Raw genomic sequence first — 27714 nt, forward strand, 5'->3', positions numbered from 1 at the left:
CTTAGTTGCCTTAAAAGTGCTGTTGTCAAGCCAGGTGGTGTGGTGGTGCTTGCCTTTAACCCCCGCACTTGGGAGGCAAGGCAGGTGGGTCTCATTGAGTTCGATGCCAGCCTGGTCTACAAAGGGAGTTTCAGGATAGCCAGGAATGTTGCACAGAGAAACCCTGTCTTGAAAAACCAACCAACCAAACAAGAGTGCTGTTGTCAGGGACTAGGAAGATGACTCAGTGCTTAGAAGCACTGGCTGCTGTTGGCCGAAGACCTGGGTTTGCTTCCTCGCACCACCATGGCAGCTCATAACCATCTGTAACCCAAGTTCCAGATGATTTGACACCCTCTTCTGGCCTCCAGAGGCATAAGGTATGCATTTCATGCATATACATACAAATGAAAATAAACAGATCTTTTTAAAAAATCTTAAAAAATAGTTCTGTTTGCAAGGCATGTGAGAAGGAGAGAGTTCAAGTGAAGGTCTGGAGAGATGGGAGCTTGAGTTCAAATCCTTACGACTCATGTACAGCCATCATGATAGTGTGCACATGCAATACCAGTGCTCCTGTGGCAATATGGGAGATGGAGTCATGTGATTGATTCCCTGGTAGCACATGAGGCTGTGATCAACAGATACCCTGTCACAAACTGAGGTAGAGGAAAAAGAAGGAGGTTGTCCTCTGACTGCCACCCACAGGCCTTCACTCACACTTCCCTGAGTTCAATCCATAATACCCACAAAAAGATAGGCGAGAACCAACTGCACAAAGCATGTCCTCTAGACATGGGCCGTGACACATGTATGTACACATAGTAACGAGGTGGGCTAGGCTACAGCTATTGTTCCTAGTGGCCTGTAAATCATCTAAATTATTATTATTATTATTATTATTATTATTATCATTATTATTATCCTCTCCGAGGAACTGGGACTGCAGATATGGTACCATGCCTGGTTTAGAAGAGTATATTTTTAAAAGAAGAAATAAGGAGTTTGTTGAACAGATTGAGTTTGTGGAGCACTTTTATCATGGAGGTAGAAAATGTCTGCTAGGCAGTTGAAGTTGTGATTTGAATCACAGAACAGAGAGAAATTGGGGCGGGGGGAACATATTTAGGAATTATCAGTATATAGATGGTAATTAAAGTCCTGGGACTTGATGAAATCACAGGGAAAGTGGAGTTCAGATGAAGCACAGTTGGGACTCATCAGTATATAGGCTCAAGGAGAAGTCATGGGTGTGGATGATATTTTCCAGTCTTTTACATGGGACATGTCTTAAAATGTATTTTGCCAACATCTGGTGATTTAAAAAAAAATATGCCAAATCTTTCAAGAACTTTCTTGATTAAGAAAAAGTATGAGTCTATGTTGTCATAGTCTAAGACTTTGCAGCTTGGACCAAACACCCAATTGTATACACACACACACACACACACACACACACACACACACACACACACGTGCACTCAAACAAGCACACACTCAGGGGTGGAGAGAAGGGCAGGTGGGGAGAGGAGGGAACAAACACTGGAAAATGCAGTTGAGTAAAAGTGTTATAAAGATGTCTATTGATTTTTCAGGGCAATAACTATGAATGATATTTAAAGTGGAGGTTGTTAGTTGTTACTTTTAGCAGTGGGTGGTCTTTCATAGCCACACCTTGCCCTTTTGAGTTTTCAAGTCTTGCTTTCATGTCTCTCATGTGCACACATGCAAGCACTCATGAAGGGCCTGCAATTGGTGCCTTGTTCCAGTAAATGACATTCTGCTCCTCCAACATGGGGGAGCTCTCCCACTTTTGTTTCTGAGTTAGGAGAAAGTTGTAAAATAAATCTGATGTCTTTAAATTTTCCATTGTTTAAGAGGTTGTCCTTATCAGGGTTTCTACATTTATTTTTAAAGATTTATATTTTATTAACTTGTACAAGTGTATGTCTGCATTTGTGTGTTATATGTACACCTGCCCTCAGAGGCCACAAGAGGGCACCAAGAGCCCCTGGAGCTGAAGTTACAGACAGTCATGAGCCACCTGATATGGGTGCTGGGAATTGAACTCCAGTTCCTGGCGAAAACACCAAGTTCTCTTGACTGTGCTGAGCTACAGGTTTTCTACTTTCTTAACACGCACCCCAAACTCCTTTGTTTCTAGTAGATTTTTTTGTGATCATTTTCAGGTTGGATGGATAGTTTCCCTACATTAGAAGGTCATATAAAATAACATTTACCCAGTACTTACTGTATGCCACTTGCTATCTATGTGATTTATCACAATACAGAAAGCAAACCTGAAAGAGAGGTAGTTCGTGTCCATTTATTTTATTTTATTTTTTAAGATTTACTTATTTATTATGTTTACATTGCTCTGTTTGCATGTATTCCTGCATGCCAGAAGAGGGCACCAGATCTCATTACAGATGGTTGTGAGCCACCATGTGGTTGCTGGGAATTGAACTCAGGACCTCTGGAAGAACAGTCAGTGCTGTTAACCTCTGAGCCATCTCTCCAGCCCCCGTGCGTGTCCATTTTATAGTTGGAAAAACTGAGACCCGGAAAGGTTTACTTTCCTGTTTTTGTAAATGGTGGAGCTAGATTTAAATCTAGATTTGTCTTACTCCATCTCTAACGCTATTTCCACTGTACTCTTTGGAGTACAAGAGGAAATAATACAGTGCACATATAAAATTTTGACCTGGATTGTCATATTCCTTTGCTTATGAGATATTCTATATTCTGGGGTCTTCTATTGCATTTTGCCTTTGCTTGTCTAGTATGTTCCTTCTAACCTTTATTAGATATAGGTGTTGGCTATTATGTGTCCTTTGCCCTTCCACACACACTCATTCCCATGACTTCCTTATCATATTTGAATGATTTCCACATCTCCTTTCAATCTGACCTCCCCCTTGCTGTCCAATTTAGAATCTCACAGTTGCCTGCTGAATATCTCCATCAGAAAGTCCTTAGTATATCACCTTAAACAGAACCAAGAATTTATCACTCCATCATTTTCTTTCCCCATCTTCACTAGCCTTTTTTCAACCTTCTACCTTTCTGGTGATGGCTTCCCTTCCTGATACAGAGATTTGAAACCTTGACATTATCTTTGATTTCTCATGTTTATATTTAATTATCCAAGTCCTGCAAATCTACAAAATGTCTCTTACTCTCATCCTTTTGCCGTAAGTGCCTTCTATTCATAGATGACAGGATTCTGGACTATTACTGAAAGGATGCTTCAGTTGTCTGTTGGCTAAATCTTATGGATCATCTGCCTCTCTGCCCATCATTAGCTACCCTCCAGAGTCTCAGTGCAGTGCCATCTTTTTCATGAACCCCTCCTGCCATGCCTCACGATTAGATGGGATTGTTCCTTGTTTGAACCATGTTGTCCCATCCAGACCCACTGGATCTGAATCTGTATTTCCAGCAAGGTCTTCCTGTGAATTGTATGTGTGTTTAAGTTTGAAAAAAGCTTCCCAAGTGAAAGTTAGATGAGGGTAAGAGCTGTTCAGTACTTGCTAGAACATCTTAAACATAAATTAACATCTTTGTCAGTTTTCACATCTGTGCTTTGCCCATTCATCCACTGAAGTGGCCTTAGGGACCTATATACAAGAAATGTATATATGAGAAGTAGGGAAAGAAAAGAGAGGAGGAAGGAGAGAGGGAGGGGAATGACAGATTGGAGGAGAGGGAATGAAGGAAGGAGAGAAGGTGGGAGAAAGGCTGGGGGATAAATGAGAATGGGATAATGAACCAACCAGAGAGAGGGAGAGAGAGAGAGAGAGAGAGAGAGAGAGAGAGAGAGAGAGAGAGAGAGAGAGAGAGAGAGAGAGAGAGAGAGAGAGAGAGAGAGAGCTAGTGAGCGCTCATGCGCTTGCAGGAGCACTCCAGATCTCTGTTAAGTAGTTAATAACTTAGTGACTAGTTTGGGAAACATCTGCTTTGTGTCCGTGCATAGGTAAAAGCTACAGTCTAGGCCTCTTAATTCAGTGTAGCCAGGGGCAAATATCTCCACTCATCATTTTGCTGCTTCTCTAGGGGATGAATGGTGGAATGGTTTCCCGCTTTTTCTTTTGCTGGCATTCTGAGGTCTGTCTTCTCTGGTCGTTCCCGGCAGTCACTGTACACCTTGAAAGGTTTCAGAGAGCCATGGAAGAACTGTACTTAGTGTTTCCAACAGAGCCTTCTATTTTCAGAACCAGGTTTTATGCTTTGTTTTCAAACTTCAAAGTTTATTTCTGAAATAAAGGTTTAGTTTCCCCACTGCATTCTGAAGGTTTCCTACAAATGTTAATTTCTCAAACCTAAGTCATTTCTTGCCTTTGAAATTTCAGTGCCGTGGGTCAATTTAATAACGTTGCCTAAAGGGTTTTTTTTTTGGGGGGGCAGGGGCTTCAAAAGCCTTCAGATGGGTGTTTCTTTGTTCTTTGAGGAAGTAAGTTCGCCTCATTAACAAAACCTGAAGGTGATGTTGGAACCCAAACATTCCCTCAACATCACCCAGTTCTGTTTTCAAATTTAGTCCTAATAGCAGTGACTACCAGCTGTCACTCAGGGGTAAAATCCCTGCAAAGCTCACCAACACTTCATAGATCAGTGCTAATGAGCAGCCCAGGTTACTTAGCTAACACCCCACAGCTAAGGGAAACAAGGGGCATTTTTTTGCACCCTCATGGCTTTACACACCTCTAGATCACAAGGGCCCTCCTTCATGTCTCCTTCCCTCTGCTTCCCCTCCATCCTCACACACTCCCTCAACTGGTTGTAATTGAAAACAGAAGGTGTTTTATGGCTTGTTATATTTATTGAATGGTTTTGTGTTTCTTCTTCTCCTAAAAAAATAGATGAGTGTAATGTTTTATACTTTCCTCTGCATTTTGGTGTGGTTTTCAATTGTATTTCCTTTTCCTATAGCTCCTGATTTTCCTCCCTCCTCGTTCCCTCTCCTCTTGCCCTCTCCATCGGCCTGCACCCAGTGATTCTGGGAGAGAAAACAGGTTTCCTTTTCTGCCACATGTTTGGTTTGGGTACCTGGCTACTTCTCTTGGGATATTATGAAATACTTTTCCTTATTTAGTTTGGAAATGAAGAGCTCCAATGTGCCCTCTTTCTAAGAATCATGAGAATTTAAAATGCTTTTTGTAGAGACAGAACATAGTTAAGAATATTTGACTATCTCAAATGACTTTTTGCACAGTTGACGTTCACTCTTTATCTTAATTCTCAATGAAGGCAGTTTGCATCTTTGTTCCTAGAAATCTCGTTCAGGGCTGGAAAGGTGGCTCACTGGTTAAGAAATCCACCCCCTCCTCTCTCTTCCTGTCTCTGTCTGCCTCTGTCTCTGTTTGCCTCTCTCTCCCCTCCACTGAATGCTTTTTCTTTTTTATCTAGAGATAAGGGAGTCCATTTGAAATCCTGCTAACATGTGTTAGAACTGACACCTACCTTGTAGGTTAACCAAATTACAGTCTGCTTCTCCCTGATGACATCATCACATTTCAGCGACCTTGTTTCACTTGTAGGGTTTTATTGTTCCAGTCTCAATCTTGACTTCAGGTTTGAGATTGTGTTCCAATCTTACTGCTATGTGATACTGTTTCTTTGTCTTTATACTTATGGGGATCTTTTGTGTGTCTTGTATCTGTTATCTCTTCCAAACTTGGCCAAGGTTATGAGGTTATGCCCTTATGTAGAAATATTTAATAAGTTCGACAAAATGTGCTTGAAGACATTTCAATCTTTCTCCTACTCTCTCCCTGAATCTCTCTCTCTCTCTCTCTCTCTCTCTCTCTCTCTCTCTCTCTCTCTGTCTGTCTCTCTCTCTCTCCCTGTGTGTGTGTGTGTGTGTGTGTAGGTTTGGAGGATATTCTTTTGCGCTTTGCTTGATGGACACAATGGAATGGAAGCTTTTCGAGTCAGTCAAGACTACCAAAATGGTAGCTCCATGTCACAGATAACATTAGTCCCTTGTCCTATTTTTTTTCTAACTGGTTCCCTAAATTCCCCTAAGCCAGAAGGTTTGAGGTATGAGATTGTGTGTTTTTTAAGAAAATATTATGGATAAAGACTAATGTTCTCAAGTCAGGAAGAACAATTAGTACCATTCATTAATCAGGGAGCATGTTTTGACTCTGGGTTCTGGCTAGGAAATATAAACTGTGAAAGTCACACATATATATGAACCTCAGGCAAATTTATGACTTGTCAGCCTTTTAAGGTTAAATTCTTAACCCCAAATCAGGGCTGGCTTTATATGTGGACTCCAGCACATTCCTCTGGGCCACTGAGCACGCCCCTCCCCAGCCCTTTGCTTAACAGCAGCTAATGGCCTAATGAGCAAGAAGGATTTCTGCCTCTTATCAGCTGCCTAAACAGCAACAGCAAGGCTGATATACACAGTTTCGGTCAAAACTTGAGCTCTTGAACTGAAAAACTACAAGGTCAGTTAAACTCCAGAAATGCGGTACCTCTAGAGTCATCAGTACCTGTCAAGTAAAGGAGGTAGACACTTGAGTTCAAACCGATAGTAATCGTTGCCCAACCCATGAACAGTCGAATTAATTTTGCTAATACTTCTTTCCTTCTTTGTTTAGTTCTTCTATAAATAGCCTTCATATATTTTTTAATGAGCTTTCAGTGTGTGCCTGGAGGTTGTTACAGTCACATGGGAGTGTTTGATTGTCAGAGGGTGATGATGATGAAGGTGGGGATATTTATATTTTTGGCTCAGATTTTGGAAGGAGCTGCCAGATGAAGGCAAGTAGACCTCGACCACTTTCTGCCTTTGTTTTTTTTTTCTGAACTGGAATTTTGAATGGCTGTGGAGTCAACTTGCCATGAAATCAGAGAAGTCTTTGTGCCTCCTCATATTGTACTGACTTTTGAGAAAAGGAGAGAAAGAGTCTGTTTCTAAGCTCTGCTTGGAATCCTGGCTCAGACTCCCACAGAAGAAATATTTTAGGATATTCCCTACCCATCATAGAGAAAGCCCCCTGACTTTCATCTTCTGTGTTTGCAGTTTTTTCAGAGACAATACTGAAAACATTTTTTTTTTAAGATTCCGTTGTGTTATTGGAAATCCTATTTACATAAACAGGCATTGTTGTGGCTTGGGGAAGAATGTGGGGTCCCATTCTTCAGCTCCTTGTATATCTTTGCTAAGGGTTGTCTAAATAGAAGTAATGACGCTTTCGTCTAAGCAGCTTTTCTCATTTAGGTAAGCAGGGTAGTTTGAAATCTCAGTTTACTAGATAATTGAGTCTCTTCTTAATTATTTCAGGCATGCAGGTTGCTCCCTTTATAGTAAAGACCCTAAAAATCTAGTAATCTCCTCAGGCATCCATTTGGTAATAAAATCCTGTGCATTTTCAGGGGTTAATTTTCATTACAATTGCATGTCGGCTCCCTACCCCCACTCTTGAGGAAATTCTGCTATCTTTTAGGGCCCGGTTTCCTCACAGTGCAAAAGCATACTTTAGAAACCATCTAAGAATCCCGCTGGAAATACTAGATCTAGAGGAAATTTAAACGTATTCAGATTCATGCTCATTACACAACTTTTATTTAAAATCTCTAATAGCCTTGCCATATTTCTTAGAAAATCATATGCCTGATTTTTCCAGACTGGGGTATCTGCTTTGAATGAGAGAAAAAAAAATGAATGTTAACTAAAGTGAAGCCTAAGTATCCTCGTATCCTTATTCGATCCTTTAAACACACACACACACACACACACACACACACACACACACACACACACTAAATAAATAAAAATAAATAAGTAAAAACAAAACCCCAAATTCCCTAACCAGCCATCCAACTAAAAACCCTCAGAAGTCATCTGGTGCATAGCTAGGTGAGAAAAACTGAAGAAAAGAAAGAAAGAAAGAAAGAAAGAAAGAAAGAAAGAAAGAAAGAAAGAAAGAAAGAAAGAAAGAAAGAAAGAAAAGGAAAGGAAAGGAAAGGCTCAGGTCACTCACCTTTGTCTGCTGGTCCTTCCCATCGGACTGGTGTGACTTCAATTCAGCGGGTTTTATGGAGCACCTGTGGCGGGGTGCTGCTAATAATCATTAGCATCCATGGAGCCAGGCACTGTGTTAAGCCTTTTATGAGCATAATCTCACTTAGTCTTCACAACAGCACTACCAGGTGGGAATCTTTCCTTCCATTTCACAGACAAGGAAACCGAGGCTCTCAGAAGTCTAGTGACTTGTCTATGGTCAAGTAGGCACAAAGTGAATTCAACCCAGTTTCTTTCATTCCAGAATCCCATCCCTTCCTTTATTTTCATGATAGGCTGAGAATTTCTAGGAAACTAGTTTTGAAAGTTGAGTGTGTATGAGATGCTAAGGATCCAACATCAAAACTCTGTTATCTCTGGTCTTGGAGTCAGGGGGAGATGTGTAGAAAGACAAAGCTCCTTATACCTGTTGTAGGGAAGGAGGGGTGTATAGAAAAACCAGTGGCTTGAACTAGTTGGAATGCTGTCTCCTGAATACAGTCTAGAAGCCTGTGGTCACGGGCATCTTTCTTGCTTACTGAAGGTCGTTCTTCCAATCGAACTCTCTGGCTACTTGTGCCAACTTTCCATCACTGCCTTGGCCTCATTGGAGTGTTAGCTATCTTGAAACCACCGCTCCTCAGACATGCATGGTCAGGAGGGTTTTGGATAATCGGTCCCATATTTCCCATGCCACTATTTCTCCTTTATCTCAATTTCTTTGCAAGAAAGTCTCAAATTAAATGAGGCAGATATTCCTGAGCCAGATCACTGTGTCTCAAGAGCTGGAGGCAAGTCCTAAGAGTGGCAATCCACAAGGAGACTGTGGATCCAGACAGTGCATTCAAATAGATCTGGACCCCTCCTGGTATTGTGTCTCAGAACTGGCTGTGAGCTCTAGAGAGCTCCCCCACAGTTCGATAAGAGAATGAACTTCCTTTTTTTTTTCCCCCAGTGGCAATGGAAGGGAAATCCCCAAATCATCTGTTTGGGTAATTTATTTTGTTTTCATAGCTTCTAAAGAAAGCAATGAAGAAAAAAGTTACGACTGAGCATGAAAAGACTCTTACATTTTCCTCAGTTTTAGAAAATATTTGGTTCAGGGAAAAATGAATTCAGCACCGTGTGTGTGTGTGTGTGTGTGTGTGTGTGTGTGTGTGTGTGTGTGTGAGAGAGAGAGAGAGAGAGAGAGAGAGAGAGAGAGAGAGAGAGAGAGAGAGAGAAAATCCTTTAGCTACAAACCCATCAAAACTTCCTGTGTCTCCAATCTTCTTGTAGATGGTCTACAGTGTTTTGCTTGTCAACACACTTCTCAAGCACTTTCTCCTCCATTAAATCTCTTCCACAGAAAGAAGTTACCAGGTCTAGACTTCAATGACGTGCAGGAGGATGGTCAATGGATGAGGATTTTGATTCATACTATGTGGTGGGTGTGAGGAGGTAGAAAATCTGTCCCTTTCAGCCCTTTTGACTTCTAACACTGTAACACTATATTGAAGATGGCTAACATCACTGGCACATTTACACAGCTAGCCCCCAAGATGGTCCCCAAGAGGGTATAAATGCCACAGCACTGGAACACGTCCGTGTAGCTATTCCGATAAGCTGAAGGATGAGAAAAAGGAAATGATTGATAGCAGCACTTCTCGATCAGGGATCGAGAGCGAGCGTTTGGTTTTCTTTCGGTTGCATTTTGCTTAGGTGCAGTGTGCGTGCTGTACTAACAAGGCAACTGACTCCCGTCCCCACCAATTTCTATCCTAGGGAAAGAGGAAAGATATAATAGAGGGTGCAGATTATTTACAGTGGCTGAGAATGTAATTACAAGGTGCAATGGCTTGAAACTGAAATGTAGGTTAGCCATTAGAGCTGGGAGAAGCATCATCACAGTAAGGACAATTGGGCATCGGAAAGATTTGCCTGGGAGCTCGTGAAATAGCATCTCCAGAAAAGCTAAGGAGTAGGGCAGGGGTAATGTGAAGAAAAACACAAACTCAGTGTTGGGCTCAGGTCCAGACTCACAGGCAGCTTTCATTACTGCACGGCTTCCTTTCTGATTATTTAATTGCTAATCTTTTGAAAGAGTTTTTTTTTTTTCATGTATCCAAAACAAGCCTAATTTGGTACGCATAAGATAACAAATGCCTTTGAGCAGTGAGAAGGGGGCATTTGAATTGGTCTCAACAGCCTCCTATCAGATTTTCTGGAATATGGGCCAACAACTGAGATGTTGTTGTTGTTGTTTCAATTCTGCAAGGCTTTTAAATCCTTAGAGTATGTAAGTATTGCAGCTAAAGACAATATGGGTTATATTAGTATTGTTTATCTTAGGGGTGACCTTAAATAAAATTTTGTTTTGGTCTGTGTTCATGTTCATCTTTTACTTGATCTTTACTTCTTCTTCTTCTTCTTCTTCTTCTTCTTCTTCTTCTTCTTCTTCTTCTTCTTCTTCTTCTTCTTCTTCTTCTTTTTGATATACCCTCTTCCCTGTTCCTCAGATACTCCCTCTCCCTACCTCTTTTCATTGCTGGAGGAAGGTCCAAAGAAAATCCTTTGTCTTCCAGCATATATGAAGGTCATATTTCAGGAGTATTGCATGTACAGACAGCACTCGATGAAATAAGCGGCTCACCCACAGCAGAGTATACTCAGGATGAAACATCTCGACAACATTAGGGTGATGCTCCTGCATGAAATAGAAGGGGAGATGGCAAATGTGTCCTAAGGCTGCCACATGTTGCCTAAAATTTGGTGGTTTAAAACCTTGGGCTTTTCCCCCTGACAGTTCTGGAGGTTAGAAATCCAAAAGAAGGCTATCACGAGTTGCCTTTCTAAAGATCCTGGAGAAGGAATCCTTCCTTGCCTCCTTGAGCTTTTGGTGGCTCCTTTTCTGTGACTATATCCCTTCCTTCTCTGCCTCCACCTTCCCATGTCCTTCTCTTGCTATGTCTTTCTTTTATATGTCCTTGCATAGATACCTGTCATTTGGATTTAGTCTCTACTCAGATAATTTAGAATGACCTCATCTCCCGATTCTTAATTATGCCTTCAAAGACCTCTTTTTCAGATAAGGTCACAGTGACACATTCTGGGAGTTAGGCATAGACATATCTTTTTAAGAAATAGCATTCAACTGTCTGTAGGTGTGAACTCTCTGGGGCTTCCTGAATGACTCCATCTTATGAGACTCCTCTACTCAAAGGGAATTTGTTCAAGGAATGCTTAAAGTGGGTTGTCAAATGTCACAGGTTTCCCAAGAGGGATGTAGATAGTACCTGCTGTTAACCCATTTTTCCACACAATTAAACTGAGGACATGGGGAGTAAAAAAAAAAGTTTCTGGATCAGAAGAAAAGAGTTTTGAAATACAATAGGCTACCATGTTTATTCAGCATAGATTTTTGTCTTATGACTGGATTTTTTCCCCTTGAAAAGTCTATTTTCTTTCCTAAACATTTTAGCCACAGGAAAGCAATTATTGCTTATTACCCACCTGAAAGGCCTTTTCATGGGATCTGTGGGACCAAGGTGATGGTGGACTTTCAGTGTGCTGCAGCTTTCCACCTCTTCTTTGTTATTTGCTGAAATGCTAGCAACAGGGAGACTTGGGAGCCAGAAACATCTGTGAAACAAAAGACCTGCCTTTTTAGGTTGACGTTCAAAATTCTAGCTTTGGCTTGCATACAAAGTGGTTAATGTAGTTTGTGCAGATGAGATCTTCTCTGTAGAAATGCTTTCGCGCTTGCTCACGATGAAAGGACCAGTTCTACCATTCCTGGCTGTGGAACGTCTCTCTTCTGATGGGGAAACTTTGGTGTGTCAAGGGAGTAGCGAGGAAGAGTATGGCCTTCATGGAAGTCTAAAGCGAAGGAAGAGCCTTGAAAGATCACTTGATTGTTTCCACTGCAGAGTTGCTTCTGCAGTTTCTCATATTGCCATTCAAATTATGTTTGAATGTGCCAAGAGACAGGAGTTTCATCACTGACTGTTCATAAATCCAATATTCAGCACTTGAGTGTACCATATACCAGGCTCCATGCAAGGGGTTCTCCACATTTGGGTCATGATCCCACGATCCCTTGCCGTGGAAGGACAGCTTGCCTAAGTCACAGGTGATTTCATAACCGAGCAGATGATAGCACCTGATCCTTGTTGCGAAAGAATCCCCTCCCCACGGTGAGATTTCATACACAAGGAAGGGCTGGGTCCTTAGGTTGAGACTAGGATATTGAAATTCCTCACTGTCACTCTGGTTTTCATATTTGAAGATTGCATCTCAAAAATTAAAAGAAAAATTATCCATCTTCTGAAAGACAGGATCTCAGCTACTTATCTGTGTAGAATAATAATTAGGGAATCACTAGGGGAGATAGTGAAATTACCTTAGCTTAGTCCCTCTGGAAGAAATCTAAACTGAAAGAATATTCTGCAGCCCAACTCCAGAGTGGCTGCCGCTCTGTTCCAGTTCAACCCTGGCTTTACTCTCCAATTCAGTTTTCATTTTACTAGGGGGTTTCCTACCAAGGATGTGTGTGTATGTGTGTGTGTGTCCTTCCATTATTTTTAAATTCATCCTAATGTTATCAATGAATCTGACCTATTTCTGTACAACGAAGTCTCTTGAAGTTCTAGCATTGCCTACAAGTGAAAGTGAGGGCCTTCAAGCCCAAACCACAATCAGTCCCTTGAAATAAAAAGATGAGTCAGACAAAGGTCCTTCCCTCAAGGAACTTAGGTCCAGAGAAGGCAGACAAATATAACTGTGAGTCAAGTTAGAATGTGAGACGTATCAATAAAAGATGGAGCATGTCATGAAACTTCAAAGGTCTGAAAACTTTTGGAGTCTGTCTCTTTCTGTTCACAAGAACATTCTCTACTGTGGGAACCAATGGAAAGGCAGCTGGGGCGATTTGCGCAGCAGGGCGCATGTAACTCCTCACCTTGCCTTGCCTTTCTAGTCTTGCCAGGTTCCTTGCAGTGCAGAACATTCCACCTACTTATAAGTCCCCATACCCGTGCTCCATTTTCTTGGAAAATTTGAAAGAAATAGAATGACTTGACCAGAAACGGACTGTAGAATTTTTTTTGACAATTAGGTCAAGAAGGATCTAGACTCAGAAAGCCCACTATGGAGGGTGTCATCTTCGAAGTTAAAAGATGAAAAGTGATGAGGCAGCAATGGGAAGGGGAGAATCAGACATTTTGAAAAAGCAGAAGTGGGACCTGGAGAAATGGCTCAGTGGTTGAGAGCACAGCTGCTCTGGAAGAGGACTGGAGTTCAGTTCCCAGAATATGTTAAAATGGCTGACAGCCAACTGTTAACGCCAGCTCCAGGGGTATCTGACGCCCTCTTCTGGCCTTCGTGGGCACTGCACTCATACAACCTCCCTCTGCCACATATAATATGTAATGAAATTCTACAAAGCACAATCTGTAGAATATCATGTTTGGCTATTGCAGATGAAGATGTACTAAGATATCTTATAGTGATCAGAGGTCTAATTAGGAATCCTTAGAACAATCTATGAACTCTAGGGTAGAGACCATGTTTTGCACATCATAGTATTCCTTGTATTAGGCAAGGTCCTTGGCACAGAGTTGGCACTCTATGAAGACTGGGTAAATGAATTGCTCAACAGGTTGGTGGGCTGAATATAATCAATGAATTTGTATTTCCAGAGCGCATGTCTACTGCTGCTTGGAGATGTGGTCCAGAAAGAACCACTTTGTGCAAAGGGTGTGTGTATGTGCAGAGATCTGGGGATTTAACTTTTACTGGGCATGAAATGACAGGCAGTTAGTTGGCAGTTGGCAGTACAGATAAAGGTAATTCATCCTTTAATTCTGAAGCCTAGAGAATGGCTTATCTCTAGGGTTGCTTTAAACCCCCAGTACTCCAGTGTAGTAGCGACATTTTGGCCTGCCTTTTATGGAAGCCGAGTCTATGGCAGCCCCAGGCAGAGTCTTTGATTTAAAGTCTGAGCTCCTGATATCCAGGTGCACCCTCTACAAGGTCATGTTCTTTCAGGCTAAATAACCTTCTGCTGGATTCCCTAAGATCATTTCTTTATCAGCAATGATCACTTTCCCCACTGGTTTCAAATGCAGCCATTTCTTTCATCTGTATTCCTGGCTTGATTAGTGAGAAATTAATGAGCATGTAAGATTTGATTTAGATAATGATTAATTAGGGGAAAAGGTGCCATTCTAATAGCAAGTCACTATTATATGCTAAGGAAATGAGTTAATATTTTTGGATGGCAAATTGACTTGTCCTTTGTTAAAAAACAACCTTTTAAAATGCCTGACATTTTTTTGTAATCTTAATAAATATGTGTTATTTTCCCTACAAGTCATGAAGTAACTGGGTTTTTATATCATTAAATTCTTTTGTCTAATATTACCTCAATGATAATACTGCTTTTTTTAATTTTCAGCACAGTGTACTTTTGTTAGGAAAAAACCCACTGTTCATAAAGCAGACCTTGACAATGAAATGTGTCAAATCATCACACATACTCACATATATATGGAAAAGATTTCAATTTTCATTGTTACTGAGCCCTGACGCTTCATTTTTTTTCCTGTTGCTGTTTGAATATGCTGCTTCTGCTCTCAGAGAAGTATAAGGATCAAGGTCTCCATAAATATTTCTTCTGTTCTCTGTGTTTTCTAATAGGATTTTGACAATTTTTTGTCATTAGTTAAAATTGTAGTCTAGTCAAATAACCAACATATAGAACATAATAAAGGTAATTAGAGAATCGGGGGAATGGAAGTGACCTTGAGGGGTTACTCCATCCATTTCTCAATTTCAGGCTGTATGACTAATCTTCCTAAACAGCACTCTTCATCATATTATGTCCCTGCTCGAAAACTTCCAGTTGTCCATTATTGCCTCTGGGGTTAAGCCCATAGGTCTTGGCCTGCATTCAAGGCCCTTCAAATTTGGGCTTGTCTTTCCTAGATTGCAGTCTGTCTCTGAACAAGTTGGCCCGTGTACTCCTAGTACCAAACACATATCACCCGTCGGCCACTCCAAATCCTTTCTGTCCTTTATGCTCTAACTCAAGCCCTGTGTCTTCAGGAATTTCCTTTGACTCCTCCCCACAGAGTGTCTGATGAATATTCCCTCATCTAGAAAATATTATCATATTACATATTTTAAAAACCACCATTATTGATGTATAATTTATAAACAATAACGTGTGCCCATTTTAAGTAACGAGTTTTGACAAATATGTATAAACACTTCTAACCACTGCTTCAATTAAAATATAGATTATTTTCATCACTTCAGAAAATGTGCTGCATATTTTCTCACATAACCATGGACCAATTTAACTGTTCTCTGGTTATTTTGGGGTGTGAAAGTCTGGTCTCCACATGAACACATGAATTTAGTTTCTTTTTTATTTGTTTAATTTGAATTCACACTTATTGGAGGTTTACTCTGTAGCGAGAAGGCTGAGATATTTATTCTATAAAGTGGAGAGTATTGGCAATCCCATTTTCCAGGTAAGGGCAAAAGCGCATGTCAAGGTTGTTTGTGTGAGCTGCTCTTGCACAGCTGGCAGATGGCAGTGACTAGACTTGACGCAGCTTGACCTGCGGGACAGTAAGTACTTTTGCTTTACCTCTTCTTACTGCTTTCTATGCTGCTGGCTTCCTGTCTTGGAATAAAATCCAATAGAACACACACATTTAAACAACCTCATACACACTGTCAACTCTCTGCTTTTCAGTCTGGAGTAGATTTTCTGGGTGTGGTAAGCACAGGACTACATCACAGCCCTGGTGGAGTTGGAGAAGGGAAAGTGGAGCCAGTCTAAAATGTCAGGTCTTTACATGGAGGCAACAGAGAGCAAGAGATGGGCCCAATGGGAAGAGCATGTGATGAGAGTCGAGAAGGTTGGGCCACAGGCATCCATGCCTGGAGACATCAGCAGCTGTAAGTGTGTAAAGAGAGCTGCAGCTAAAGAGAGCTTCCAGGAGCCGGGCGGTGGTGGCGCACGCCTTGAATCCCAGCACTTGGGAGGCAGACCCAAGCTGATGTCTGTGAGTTCGAGGCCAGCCTGGTCTAGAGAGCGAGATCCAGGACAGGCTCCAAAACTACACAGAGAAACCCTGTCTCGAAAAACCAAACCAAACCAAACCAAACAAAACAAAAAAAAAGAGCTTCCAGGGGCACTATCTGCACTTAGCTTCTGGGAAAGGAGTACCATGTAATGATGCAGAAATTGAGCACACACGAGTATGACCCCCTCCCCAAAGATAAACTTGCTATGCTTCAAATAGCCCTTTTAAGTTGTAGGATCCCAAACTGGATCCCATGTGCAAGAAATACGTAATGTAAAAATAATTAGAAATATATGCTATATCACTCCTTCAAATGAAACGTGTACTTGTTTATAGTCAAAATGCTTGGAAATTGATTTTATGGTATTTTTCCAAGATCAAAGTTAATTATACAGATATAAAGCTGTCAGGGTCATCTCCACTACCCTGAGTTTTAAATAGAGGTAGACCTGTAGTTCGTGGTAGTTCTCTCAGTCTACAACTCTCATTAATTCAATAGTTGAATGATGTCACTGAGACATTCCAAAGGAAATGGAAGTTGTTCTCAGCTCTTTAAGAATTTATAATGCAGGAGAGTAGAGTTATAGTATGAAGGTGTTTTTTAATCCTTCAAAACAAATGGAAATTAGTAACCCTGTAATGACTTTAGTCATTATTTATTTATTTTTCGCATTTGAGAATGAAGGGTATGAAATCTCCCCAAATGGAGCGCGCTGGCTTATTTGAGTAGTGAAGTGCTGAGCCTTCTGTTTATGGCCTTGCCAGGATGTGTCTTGTCATTCTTTCCCTTCCCAGCTGAATTTCACTCTTCACATGAAAGGCATGTGGGGATCACTTAGAAAGTGTAGTCCAGTTAGTGTTTTCTCTGTTTAATGGGATTCTTTCCCTTCCACCTTTTGTTCCTCATATGCTTAAAGAATGCTTCCCTATATACTGTCTTTTTATTCTTTGTTTTAAAAAGTTTATTCAGCCAGGCGGCAGTGGCGCACACCTTTAATCCTAGCACTTGGGAGACAGACGAGCGCAACTTTGTCTGTAGAGCAAGTTCAAGGACAGCCAGAGCCACACAGAGAAACCCTGTCTTGAAAAAACAACAAAAAAGTTATTTATTTTGTGTGCATGGGTATTTTTGCCTGCATGTCTGTGTACCACACGCATGTAGTACCCATGATGGCCAGAAGAGGACATTGGAGCCTCTGAAACTGGAGTTATCAGACAGTTGTGAGGCTCCATGTGGGTGCTGGCAATCGCAGCTCGGGCTTCTGGCAGGGCAGTCAGTGCTCTGAACCGCCGAGCCATCTCTCCAGCACCTTTACTATGTCTTTTGTTGGTTGCCACTTATTTCTTCAGCTGATCTTTTGATTTTTGCCCTTACAAGTATGTAGATTTCTCCGCATATCTCCTTCATTTGCCCTAGGATTTACTTTGTATTCATTCCACTTAGGATTCAGTTCCTAGGGTAACTTTCTTTCTTAGTTGGTGAGGATTCCCTCTACATTTCTTCTCTATTCCGTTCTGTTTTGTTACTTCCCAGCAAATGCTCATGGCGTTCAGTACTGTTAGTTCATTTAGGCATGCGGAGTGCTCCTATGTTGAATTTGTCATGAGGAGTTTTTGAAGCTTGTCTATGAGTTATAGGGAATTTATTTACAACAAATTATTTTTCCATCTGGTATGCATTTCCTTTGTTAGGAAATCCATTTCCTTTGTTAGGAAATCCTGAATTCTTATCATTTATGAGTGTTTTTACTTTTTTAAGTCTATATCCAACTCTTAGCCCCTAAGATCAGTTGTTCTGGTTTATTGATTAACCAGGCAGTAATAATTGAGACAGGAGGTAAATTTTGCTATATAGATCTATTTATATTTGGATATAATATATACTTAACATCTTCATGACATTTGGCATCTTCCCTGAAAGGTTTTCATTTGAGATTTTATTCCTTTACAGAGTTTTAGCGACCTGATGAGATGATGAGGGTTTCCAAATGGTGGGACTTGGCCAATGGTACAGTGTAGCAGTCCTAAATACCTGTAATGATGAGCATAGCAACACCTAAACAAGCTATTGTTATCATAGCTTAGAATCATTCTTGAACTTCTACAGGAACATTGAACAACATTTTTTTAACCTTATAAGATATTAGCAACATAGCAACAGATCAAGTGCTGGTGGAAATGGATACAATACCAACAGCCAGCCACCCTGTGGAAAAGTCTCAGCCGTCCTGCAAAACCAGAAGGGATCCCCAAGGCAAATGTAGAAAAATGCAGGGCTGTGTATATAACAATTAGTTTTATGAACTTATTTAAGTACAGAGAGTTTAAGCACACATGATATAGACATTGCTTTACCAAGAACGTAAATTAAACCTTGTGAAATGATCAGGGACTTGGTATATGGAAAGATTCACTATATAGAGTTCTTTTCCCCTCATATCTATGTGTGTGTCCCAACAGCCTTGTTTAAATTTAGATTAGCTACTCTTCCCCAAGGGGGCTCTTTCCCTCCTTGGTCCAGTAGACTGCATCAGTTTCTACTCCTAGAATAGCATAATATTTTGTAATTTCATGTGGAAAGAACATAGCTACAACTAGCCCTGCTTTCTTTCCTTTTTTCTGACTAGAGCCATAAAGCCTTTAAGCTTAGAGCTTATTTAAAATTGGTTTAAGGCTTGTATATGAGATTGACGTTTATAGGAGATAAATCTGAACCCCGTGTCTCCAGACCCCTTTCCTTCTAGTATTATAAATTGTGGTGCTGGATTAGGTTTGCTGGTCCATAGTATCTGCTCTCTCCTTTAATATGTTTGTCAGCTGCTCCCTTGGGTAAAGGGAAGTGAAGAGCTTGGAGTCAATACCTTGGGTTCAACACTGATGGCATGAGAGACACAGAAGAATGAGTTTCATTCTTAAATTAAGAAAACGTAGACACATGCACTAAGGCTACATTCAACTATAATTATTGTGAAGTAACCTGGTGTACTAAAAAGTCACCTTTCTCCTAACTTAGGACTAACTAGTCTCCCTCCCTTTATTAAGTTTAAAAAGATGCTTAAAATATCTGATAATGCTTTATAATGTCACTAAGATTTATTGAACCTTACTTTCCCTAGGACCTTGTTGGACTTGGGCAGAAGTTACGATCTGTACATATATTTTATCATCCTAATAATGTTGCTTTATTACAGTTATTTGCTACGACTCGGGATTTCTCTCTCTTAATCCATTTAGATGATGAGGTCCTTGTGGGCAGGGACAACGTTGTACCTCCAACTTGTGGTACAATGCCTGGCACATAAACAGTATATTAGATTGGGTCATTGGAAAAGCAGGTACCAATTAAGTGGACAAGCACCTAAGGCAGTGTAGAATTGGATGCTCAATAGGTTTATTAAGATAAACACTTGTGAAGGAAAGGAGGGAGGGTGTTGAAGGAGGATGCCGAAGGAGGACCAAGAGTCATCGGAGCAGAGTGCAGGTCCGAGCCCTGTGCAGGAGGGGAAAAAGGAAAGGTTGTATAGGAAAAATCAGAGCCTGTAGTGCAACATTAAGAAAGTTTTCAAAATCAATGGGGAGTCTTTAACCCAAGGTCCCCTGTGAGCCAAGTCCCATGATTTGCAGCATCGCATGTCTTTGCCATGTGCAGTCGCTAGTTGGGAGGCACCCCTAAGGATTGTGGCCTCTGAACACATGGTGGTGAATCAGAAAGTGGCAGCTAGGCTACTAGTCAAGTGCTCCCCACAGGAGGAGTGCTCAGATGAGCACTTTCCCGGCCACATGGAAGGTGTTCGCTAAATGCGTACGGGAGAGAGAGTTTGAGGAATTGCACAGTAGAACGCGTGCTTAAGCCTGTGTGAGATTAGGGGTTTAGTCCCCAGTAACCTCCTTCCCACAAAAAGGCAGAACCAGAAAGCAAAGCAGGAGTTGCACAGAGGAAGAGGAGTGGACTCAATGCTCATTAAGCCTTGATATTTGCCAGTGTTGTGGAGGACCCAAAGTCATGAGGTTCTCCCTCCCTCCCTCCCTCCCTCCCTCCCTCCCTCCCTCCCTTCTCCCTTCCCTCCCTCCTTCCCTCCCTTCCTTCCTTTCTCACACTTCAAATGTTGCCTTCTGGAAACAAGGCTTCATGAATATTGGTTATAAATGAGAATGGTCCTTGTTGCCACCATATTCCGTATCTTGCTTGCTTTGCTTTGTAAAAATTAGAAAAATCCATGGCTTCGTTGAGGTATTAACTGCTATGTAGTAAGCACCACGTTCTTAAAGAGTACATACTAACAGTTTTGATTGTGCTGTACATGTCAAAATGGTGAAGGTGTCCATCGCTTGGAGAAATGCCCTCACTGATCTTTGTGAGCCCTCTTTCTCCCCTCTTCCTGCCTTCCGTCCTTATACATCACTAAATTGTTCTGTCTATAGATTAGTTTCCATTTGATAGTGCCTTATAAATGAAATCATAGAGTCTGTACTTTTTGGATCTGATTTTTTTTTTTTTTTACTTAGCATATTGTTTCTGGGTTTGACCATGTGTTAACATGTGCCAATACTTCATTCCTGTTCCTGGCTAACTGTAATTTCATTGTGTAGGTATGCCATGGTTTGTTTTTCCTTTCTTTTTTTTTTTTTTTTGGTTTTTCAAGACAGGGTTTCTCTGTGTAGTTCTGGTGCCTGTCCTGGATCTCACTCTGTAGACCAGGCTGTCCTCGAACTCACAGAGATACACCTGTCTATCTCCTGAGAGCTGGGATTAAAGGCGTGTGGCACCACTGCTCGGCTCATATTTGTATTTTTTATATAGCACTTATCTTCACCCAACATGACGTTTGTTTCTATTTTCACTGGGCTATTGTCCTCAAGACTATAAACACCATGAGGACAGGCCCATCATTTTGTGTTCTCTACACTCATTGTGAATGGCATTTAGTAGCAACCAAATATTTGTTGACTCTTGGTAGACTTTAAGTTAAAACTACAACAAAGCTTTGATATGGTATTGATGTTTTGATTGTTTTTTTCCGAACAGCACTATTAGTCTGGCCAGACACGTATTTCATTTGGAATCATAACTGGGATTAAAAAATTGTCTTTGGTTGTGTTTATATTCATAAATAACAATCAGGAAAAATAAATTAGAAGAATGAAGATTGATATTTAAAAAAATTAAATGTTGGTGTTCAATGGTGTGTATTTGGTGCTGCTATAAATTATTTTGTGTAGAATTTATGAGTCAGACCCCAGCAATTAACTGAGTTATTCAAAAGGAATTAGCTATGAGGGCAATTGGATGAATTGAGATAAACAATATACTCAAGTCCTACTGTATTTAAAGAGAAATGTGGAAATGTGTTGTTTTGTCCTGTTTATTTTTGTGCTTATGCACACACATGCATGTGTGTGGGTATGCGTGTGTGTGTTTGAGAGAGAGAGAGAGAGAGAGAGAGAGAGAGAGAGAGAGAGAGAGAGATTTTCTGCTTACTGAAACATGAATACCTTGTTTGTTTCAGGATCAGATTTGCAAGTATGTCTCCCCAAGGGCCCAACATGCTGCTCAAGAAAGATGGAAGAAAAATACCAGCTAACAGCACGGCTGAACATGGAACAACTACTCCAGTCTGCGAGTATGGAGCTCAAGTTCTTAATTATTCAGAATGCTGCGGTTTTCCAAGGTGAGTTTGGGGGATCATTTTCAGTGTACTGCTCAATGGCATCATTATTTGGGCACAGGGCTTTCAAATGCTAAATATAATTTATAAATTACCATTCCAGTATGTATGCTTGATATAAAAACCTCCCAGTGAGAGATCCTGGATAAGGAAACACACAGTTTTAAAACAAACTTCATTTTAATCTTTGAAAAAGTGGATAATATTAAAAATCATTGTCCAAGGACATTCTGTTTCCCTGCATGTAAAAGGCATAAATCACTGCTGAAAAAGTCAGTGATAATTTTCTCTGTTAGTCCGTAAGACTTGTTTCCAACTGTCATGACCACCACGACCACCACCATGACCACCACCACCACCACCACCACCACCACCACCACCACCACCACCACCACCACCACCAGTACCCTCCTCATAAATTCCAAGGCCAGCTTTCTTCAGGGGTGAGTCAGATCCCTGAGGAACATCCATGAACTCCTTCTGACCACTAAGACCATCTCCATTTAAAAGGGAGACCCTGGCTTGTTGGCCAGCCATTTTCCAGTTTGTGTGTGTGAGTGAGTGGTTACGTCTCCTGTCCTGGTGAGTGTCGGTTCTTACTGTGCTCCTCTGTGGACTGTGAGAGGACAGGCGGCAAACGATGGGAGTTTCCAGGGAAACTCCAGCAGCACGGGGTTGACTCTTCAGATTGAAGAGCAACCGTAGACAATGGCGGTAGTAGTGCTAACAAGAAGCCTTTACATGATACCGTGTGGCTTGAAGTAACTGACATGAGTCAGTTCATTTGAATCCTCACGGTATGCCTCTGAGTTACCGCCATTTGATAGATGAAGACCCAAGACCAGAATGGTTAGTTAATTTGCCGAGGCCACACAACTAAAATACATGGTGAAGGCAAGATTTGAATGCAGATTGTCTGCTTTTTTAAATTCCATGATTTTATCCCCTGACTTAGGCCACCTCTTGTGACTAGGAAAATTACTTGTAGATATGGAGACTTTTTTCTACCCCTTCTTTAAAGAGTGTGTGTGGGGAGTGCTGCGTGTGGGTAGACACTTGGCAGTGTGGGTGTATACACATGGATATGCATGTGTGGAGGCCAGAGGTCAATGCTGTGCATCCTCTTCTATTACTCTCCACTTTTAGTTTTTGAAGGAGGGTCTCTCACTTAATGGGAACTCACCAGTTTGGCTAGGCTAGCCAGCCAGTGAGTTCCTTGGCTAGTCTCCATCTCCAGTGATGGAGTTTCAGGCCCACACTGCTACACCTGACTTTTTATGTGGCTGCTGGGCATCCTGACTCCTTATTTTACCATCCGAGCTAGCTCCTTGACTCCCTTCTGTCCCATCTTAATTAAGCATACTGAATCAGCTGCCACCTTCCTGTAAAGGTAGCCTTTGGGTCAGATCTAATACTTCTGACTACTTGGCATTCTAAAGCTTCAGATTGATGGCACCTTTACAAAAATCAACGTCTTTGAATTATAAGGTGGGACAATTAGACCTTAGTTTAGGTATTAAAATGAAATCATCAGTATTAGCTAAAATGTTGTTCAAATTAGCTAATAAAGCATACACTCACAACAGTTTCTTGTGTCTAAGCCTCAGGGGATATTGATGTTAGGTTCATTATATGAAGTACAATATGAAAGCATGAAATCTTTGTTAACCTATTTATGCAGTGAGACTCTTGTGAAGCATTTGTTGAGACTAACAATTTAGTGACAGGATGAATAATTCAGGCCAGTTTGAAAAATACATGCACTGTTCATGTACCTCTTAGATTGGTTTTGGAGTTGCTATACTGACTGGCCGTGAGGTGAGAAGTGATAGAACTAGAGGACTGGGGTGAAGTGGACAGGTGAAGCTTAGTCTTGGCGGCATGAAGGCACTTGCTTAGAATGGAACGTCAGTGACTTACGGAATTCCTAGAACAGCCAAGGCCCTGTATGTCACCTTTCAAGCCTTGCCTGCTGAGAAGGGATGGTAGAATGCTAACACTGGAATCCCAGTCGCAGAGCTGCACTTACTGCTTTCCATCTGAGCGTCTTTGTTGTTGGAGTCCATGGGCCTGTCCAGCCTTGCACTTTGCATATTGTGTTTTATGGGGCTGGAACAGCAAGAGACTACGGACAAAAAGAAGTTCTGACAGTGTTCTGATTGGACTAGAGTAGATATGGCTGCTATAGTATGGAAGGTGAACATCAGTCAAATGAGCAGGGAGTAGGAAGTGGAGGCAACAGCTGCTACTGATGTCCTCTCTGTCTCTCTCACATGCACACACACCTACATAGACGTGCATGTGTGTACACACACAAATTTAGTTCTAGAATTTCAGGGACAGGCAGAAGGAGAACTGTAGCAAGAGAGCATGGAGACAGTTAACTGATGCCAACTTCATTGAGCTTTCAACCTTGTCATCCTATCTGCTCCTTCTTTATCTCTTTTCATTCTGGTCTTATTTTTGTTTTTAGCATGCCTCACTTAAAAAATACCCACAAGAGAAAATTAACCACAATCATAGAGCTCAAGGCATTGATGTTATGCTTGGAGAAGCATTGACCACAGATCCTTTCCATAACAAACATTTTGAAGAGAGAAGGCTTCAAACAAGGGATCAGTAGAAGACAATTGCTATGAAAGCTGGACATCTATTTCCTTTTTCTTATAACTACTTATTATTCCCATGAATCGGAATTGAAGGGCACAATTGTTTTTGCTCTAAACTCAACATCCTTCCCCCAAGATCCCAGTAGACCAAATTATTGAGAAAATTGCCTTACTACTTTGTTTGTGTGAAATTTGATGTGGTAGCTTTTGTGAGCTATTTTCTTCACCACGTGAAGTTGGAGAGAGCTTGTCTTCATCTTGGCTGAGATTCACAATCTCTTTAGGATTCCTTCAGTAGCCCTCATTGGGGACATGTCAGCAGTGAGAGCTCTCTGCAAATATGTGCACAGTTCCATGAGCAGTCCTTACTGCCTCAATTGGGATTTTATGTCTTCGATTGCAGGAAGCCTTTGCCCTCATAAATGAGCCTGGGGCCCTTTGCTACAGTGATTGCAGTGCTCTAATGCTAATGCTGTTTTGATAATGATTGAAGCATTAAAAAAAGTTGTTCTTGATCCTCAATCTTTGCATTGCCTCGTTTCCTAAATTTAATTTACTTAGATGTGCTTAGGAAAATGGGGCAGCACAATCGTTTTTTGTTTCTGCTTAATTAATTCTTTTGGAGAAACTCCACTGAAAGTACATTTTCCCTTTTCTTTTCTCTTTCCTCTCCCCTACTTTATAATAATGAGGATAAAAATAATAGTGAAGATTTAGTAAGTGCCTACTGTATGATGCTTACTTTTACATAATTACCTCATTTAATAATCCTAGCAACCCTATGGGGCCTGTACTGTAATCATTACTAGTTTATAGATAAGGAAACTCTATGGTACCATAGTGTCTCCCAAGCTGTCTGTCCCATGACATGGTTCTCCTTGTTTTTAGTTCTCTTGAGGCAAAACAAAATTAAGAAGTGGTGGGATTTATAGTCCTCATGAAGGAAAATGAGACTGAAGCCTGAAATTTCACCCCTAACACCTCCTCATCTTCACGTTTAGAGTTCCATTTCATTGGTGGAACTTCACTGTGACGTCCAGCTTTACCCTATCAGGAAACATTTGGGCATATGTTCAGGGGTTTTCTCAACATTGAATAACTCTGGTCTTTCCCAAGGTGCCACTGACAGAGAGAACAGGCTCTTCAGAATGCAGCAGTATTTTGCTTTTACTGGAAGTTGGCTCCCCGACAACTGGAACTCTTGATCAGAGAGAAAACTGTGGTTAAGCTGCAAACATCCCTGTGTAAAATGCCTTGGAGCTAGCTTCTCTTTATGCAGCTAGCTCACCTGAGAGCTCCCAGGGTCCTTGCTTGGAGTGGACTGTTCTAATTAATGTCCAGTCTTTGCTAGCTTGATTGCCTGACTTTCTAGGTAGAAGTAGAGAAGCAACTGGATGGGCACGTGGAAGCGTGCTATGGGGAGGTGCATATGCACAATGTGAGGCGACAGGTAATGGGAAGAGGTGGGGGCCATAGACATGCACTCAGTAACTCACGAAATGGCAGTTAAGGGCATTTATAGATGGGTGTGTACCTAGTTGCTTCAGTAGCCCCAATCATATAGTGGGTCCTAGAGTTAGTGTTCATATTGATGATTGGGAAGCAATATGAGAAGATTAGATATGTTCACTCTCCTTTTCCCCTTCCTTTCTTTCTTCCTTCCTTCCTTCCTTCCTTCCTTCCTTCCTTCCTTCCTTCCTTCCTTCCTTCCTTCCTTCCTTCCTTCCTTCCTTCCTTCCTTCCTTCCTTCCTTCCTTCCTTCCTTCCTTTCTTTCTTTCTTTCTTTCTTTCTTTCTTTCTTTCTTTCTTCTTTCTGAGTCAGGGTTTCACTGTGTATCCCTGGCTGTCCTGGAACTCACTCTGTAGACCAGGCTGGCCTCGAACTCAGAGATCCTCCTGCCTCTGCCTCCAGAGTGCTGGGATTAACGGAGTGCGCCACCACTGCCCAGTTCTCATCCTCCTTTTCTTAATATTTACATCTCAAAAGTTTTAAATTAATATTTTTTACTTAACAGTACTGAAAGAAGGCTGAGTTCAGATCAGTGAGGTGGCTCAGCTGCAGTGGGTGCTTCTCACCAAGCCTTGTGTCCTGAGTTCGATCCATGGAACACACTTGGTAGAAGGCGAAAACCAATTCCTGAAAGTTGTTCTCTGACCTACACACATGCATGTGCACCCAAACATGCACACACATATACGTCCATCTAGGTTGTGGGATCCACCTGCCTCCATCCATACTCGTGCTGAGGTTACAAACATGCTCTGCCGCTCCAGGCTTTTATGGGGTGCTGGAGATCCGAACTCAGGTCCTCCTGTAAGCACTGCACCAGGGAGCCATCTCCCCACCCCCAGGCCCCACTTGAATTGCATTCTTTATTATGGCGGAGGAAGCAAAGGAAGATGTAAGTCTCAAGGCTAGTAGTTAATTGTCACCAGGAAGGTTTGCTTTCTTCTACCTGTTTACTATGGAGCTACTAGCTAGAAAAAGATGCCTTGAAAGGGAGGAGGGCAGGGTTGCTTTGCTGTTTCTGTTGCTTTCTGCCAGGCTTTCTGTTTCCATCTGCTGTTGGCACTTCCTGTACTCTTCCTGTCAGAATCTGTCTCTCCTGCTCCTCCTAAATAAAACTGACCTTCCTTAGAACACTCTTTCCCATCAACTCTGAGCAATTTCTCCAGTCATTTCTGCTGGAGATAACTGTTCGGGGGATGTTAGTTAAGCAGATATTTGATTTATGTATTTTCTACTTCACAGTTAATATGTGGCTAAATAATTGCTTGAATGTTGATAAACATGTTTTTGTGATTCAAGCGTTTGTTAATTTAGCTTTTGGTAATGTGGTGGGGATTTTAAGTGAGGACTGAGCAATTTTTCTTCATTTCACAATTCCTCCCCCACGACTTGCCCTGCTTAGGCTGAGCCCCACTGAGTCTGAAGCTCTTAACTGTGGGCCACCCTGTCATAGCCCTTTCTTTGTTGAAAACAGTGTGCCTGAGAGAATAATTACATTGATGTCTAATCGGAACTTAATTCATTTGTTGGCGCTAAATAGAATAACATTCGATTGAATAGAAGAATTTTAGGAACACAAACCATGACCATGAGTGAGGTTATATATCCTCAAAAATGTCAATTATTAATCAGCCCACTCATCTGTGCAGCAAAGCTCTGCTAATCCCATTATAACAGGGAAATTTCTCGTCAGGGCACTGATGGTGCTGCCTTTAATTACAGGACTTTTACAGCACTGGCTCCAAGAGGTATTTTGGTTACAAAGTTTTGTTGTTTTTTTAAATGCAGTTCTTTTAATTATTAGGCCTATTGGACAAACAACTGGAAACTGAGGGTTTGAAGTCGTTCAGTTTTG

The 27714-nt window shown here is 41.3% G+C and overlaps 1 protein-coding gene across 1 annotated transcript in view; it reads left to right on the forward strand.

The window, feature by feature from the left end:
• The window catches only part of Gpc3 (glypican 3), a 341092-nt gene that overhangs the window by 9894 nt on the left and 303484 nt on the right, over window positions 1-27714 (forward strand). The window contains exon 2 of the mRNA XM_006996641.4: window positions 21582-21743. Coding sequence (XP_006996703.1) covers window positions 21582-21743 — 162 coding nt within the window. The remainder of the gene's footprint in view (window positions 1-21581; window positions 21744-27714) is intronic.

This window comes from Peromyscus maniculatus, chromosome X, assembly GCF_049852395.1.
Source record: "Peromyscus maniculatus bairdii isolate BWxNUB_F1_BW_parent chromosome X, HU_Pman_BW_mat_3.1, whole genome shotgun sequence".
Classification (NCBI taxonomy): Eukaryota; Metazoa; Chordata; class Mammalia; order Rodentia; family Cricetidae; genus Peromyscus; species Peromyscus maniculatus.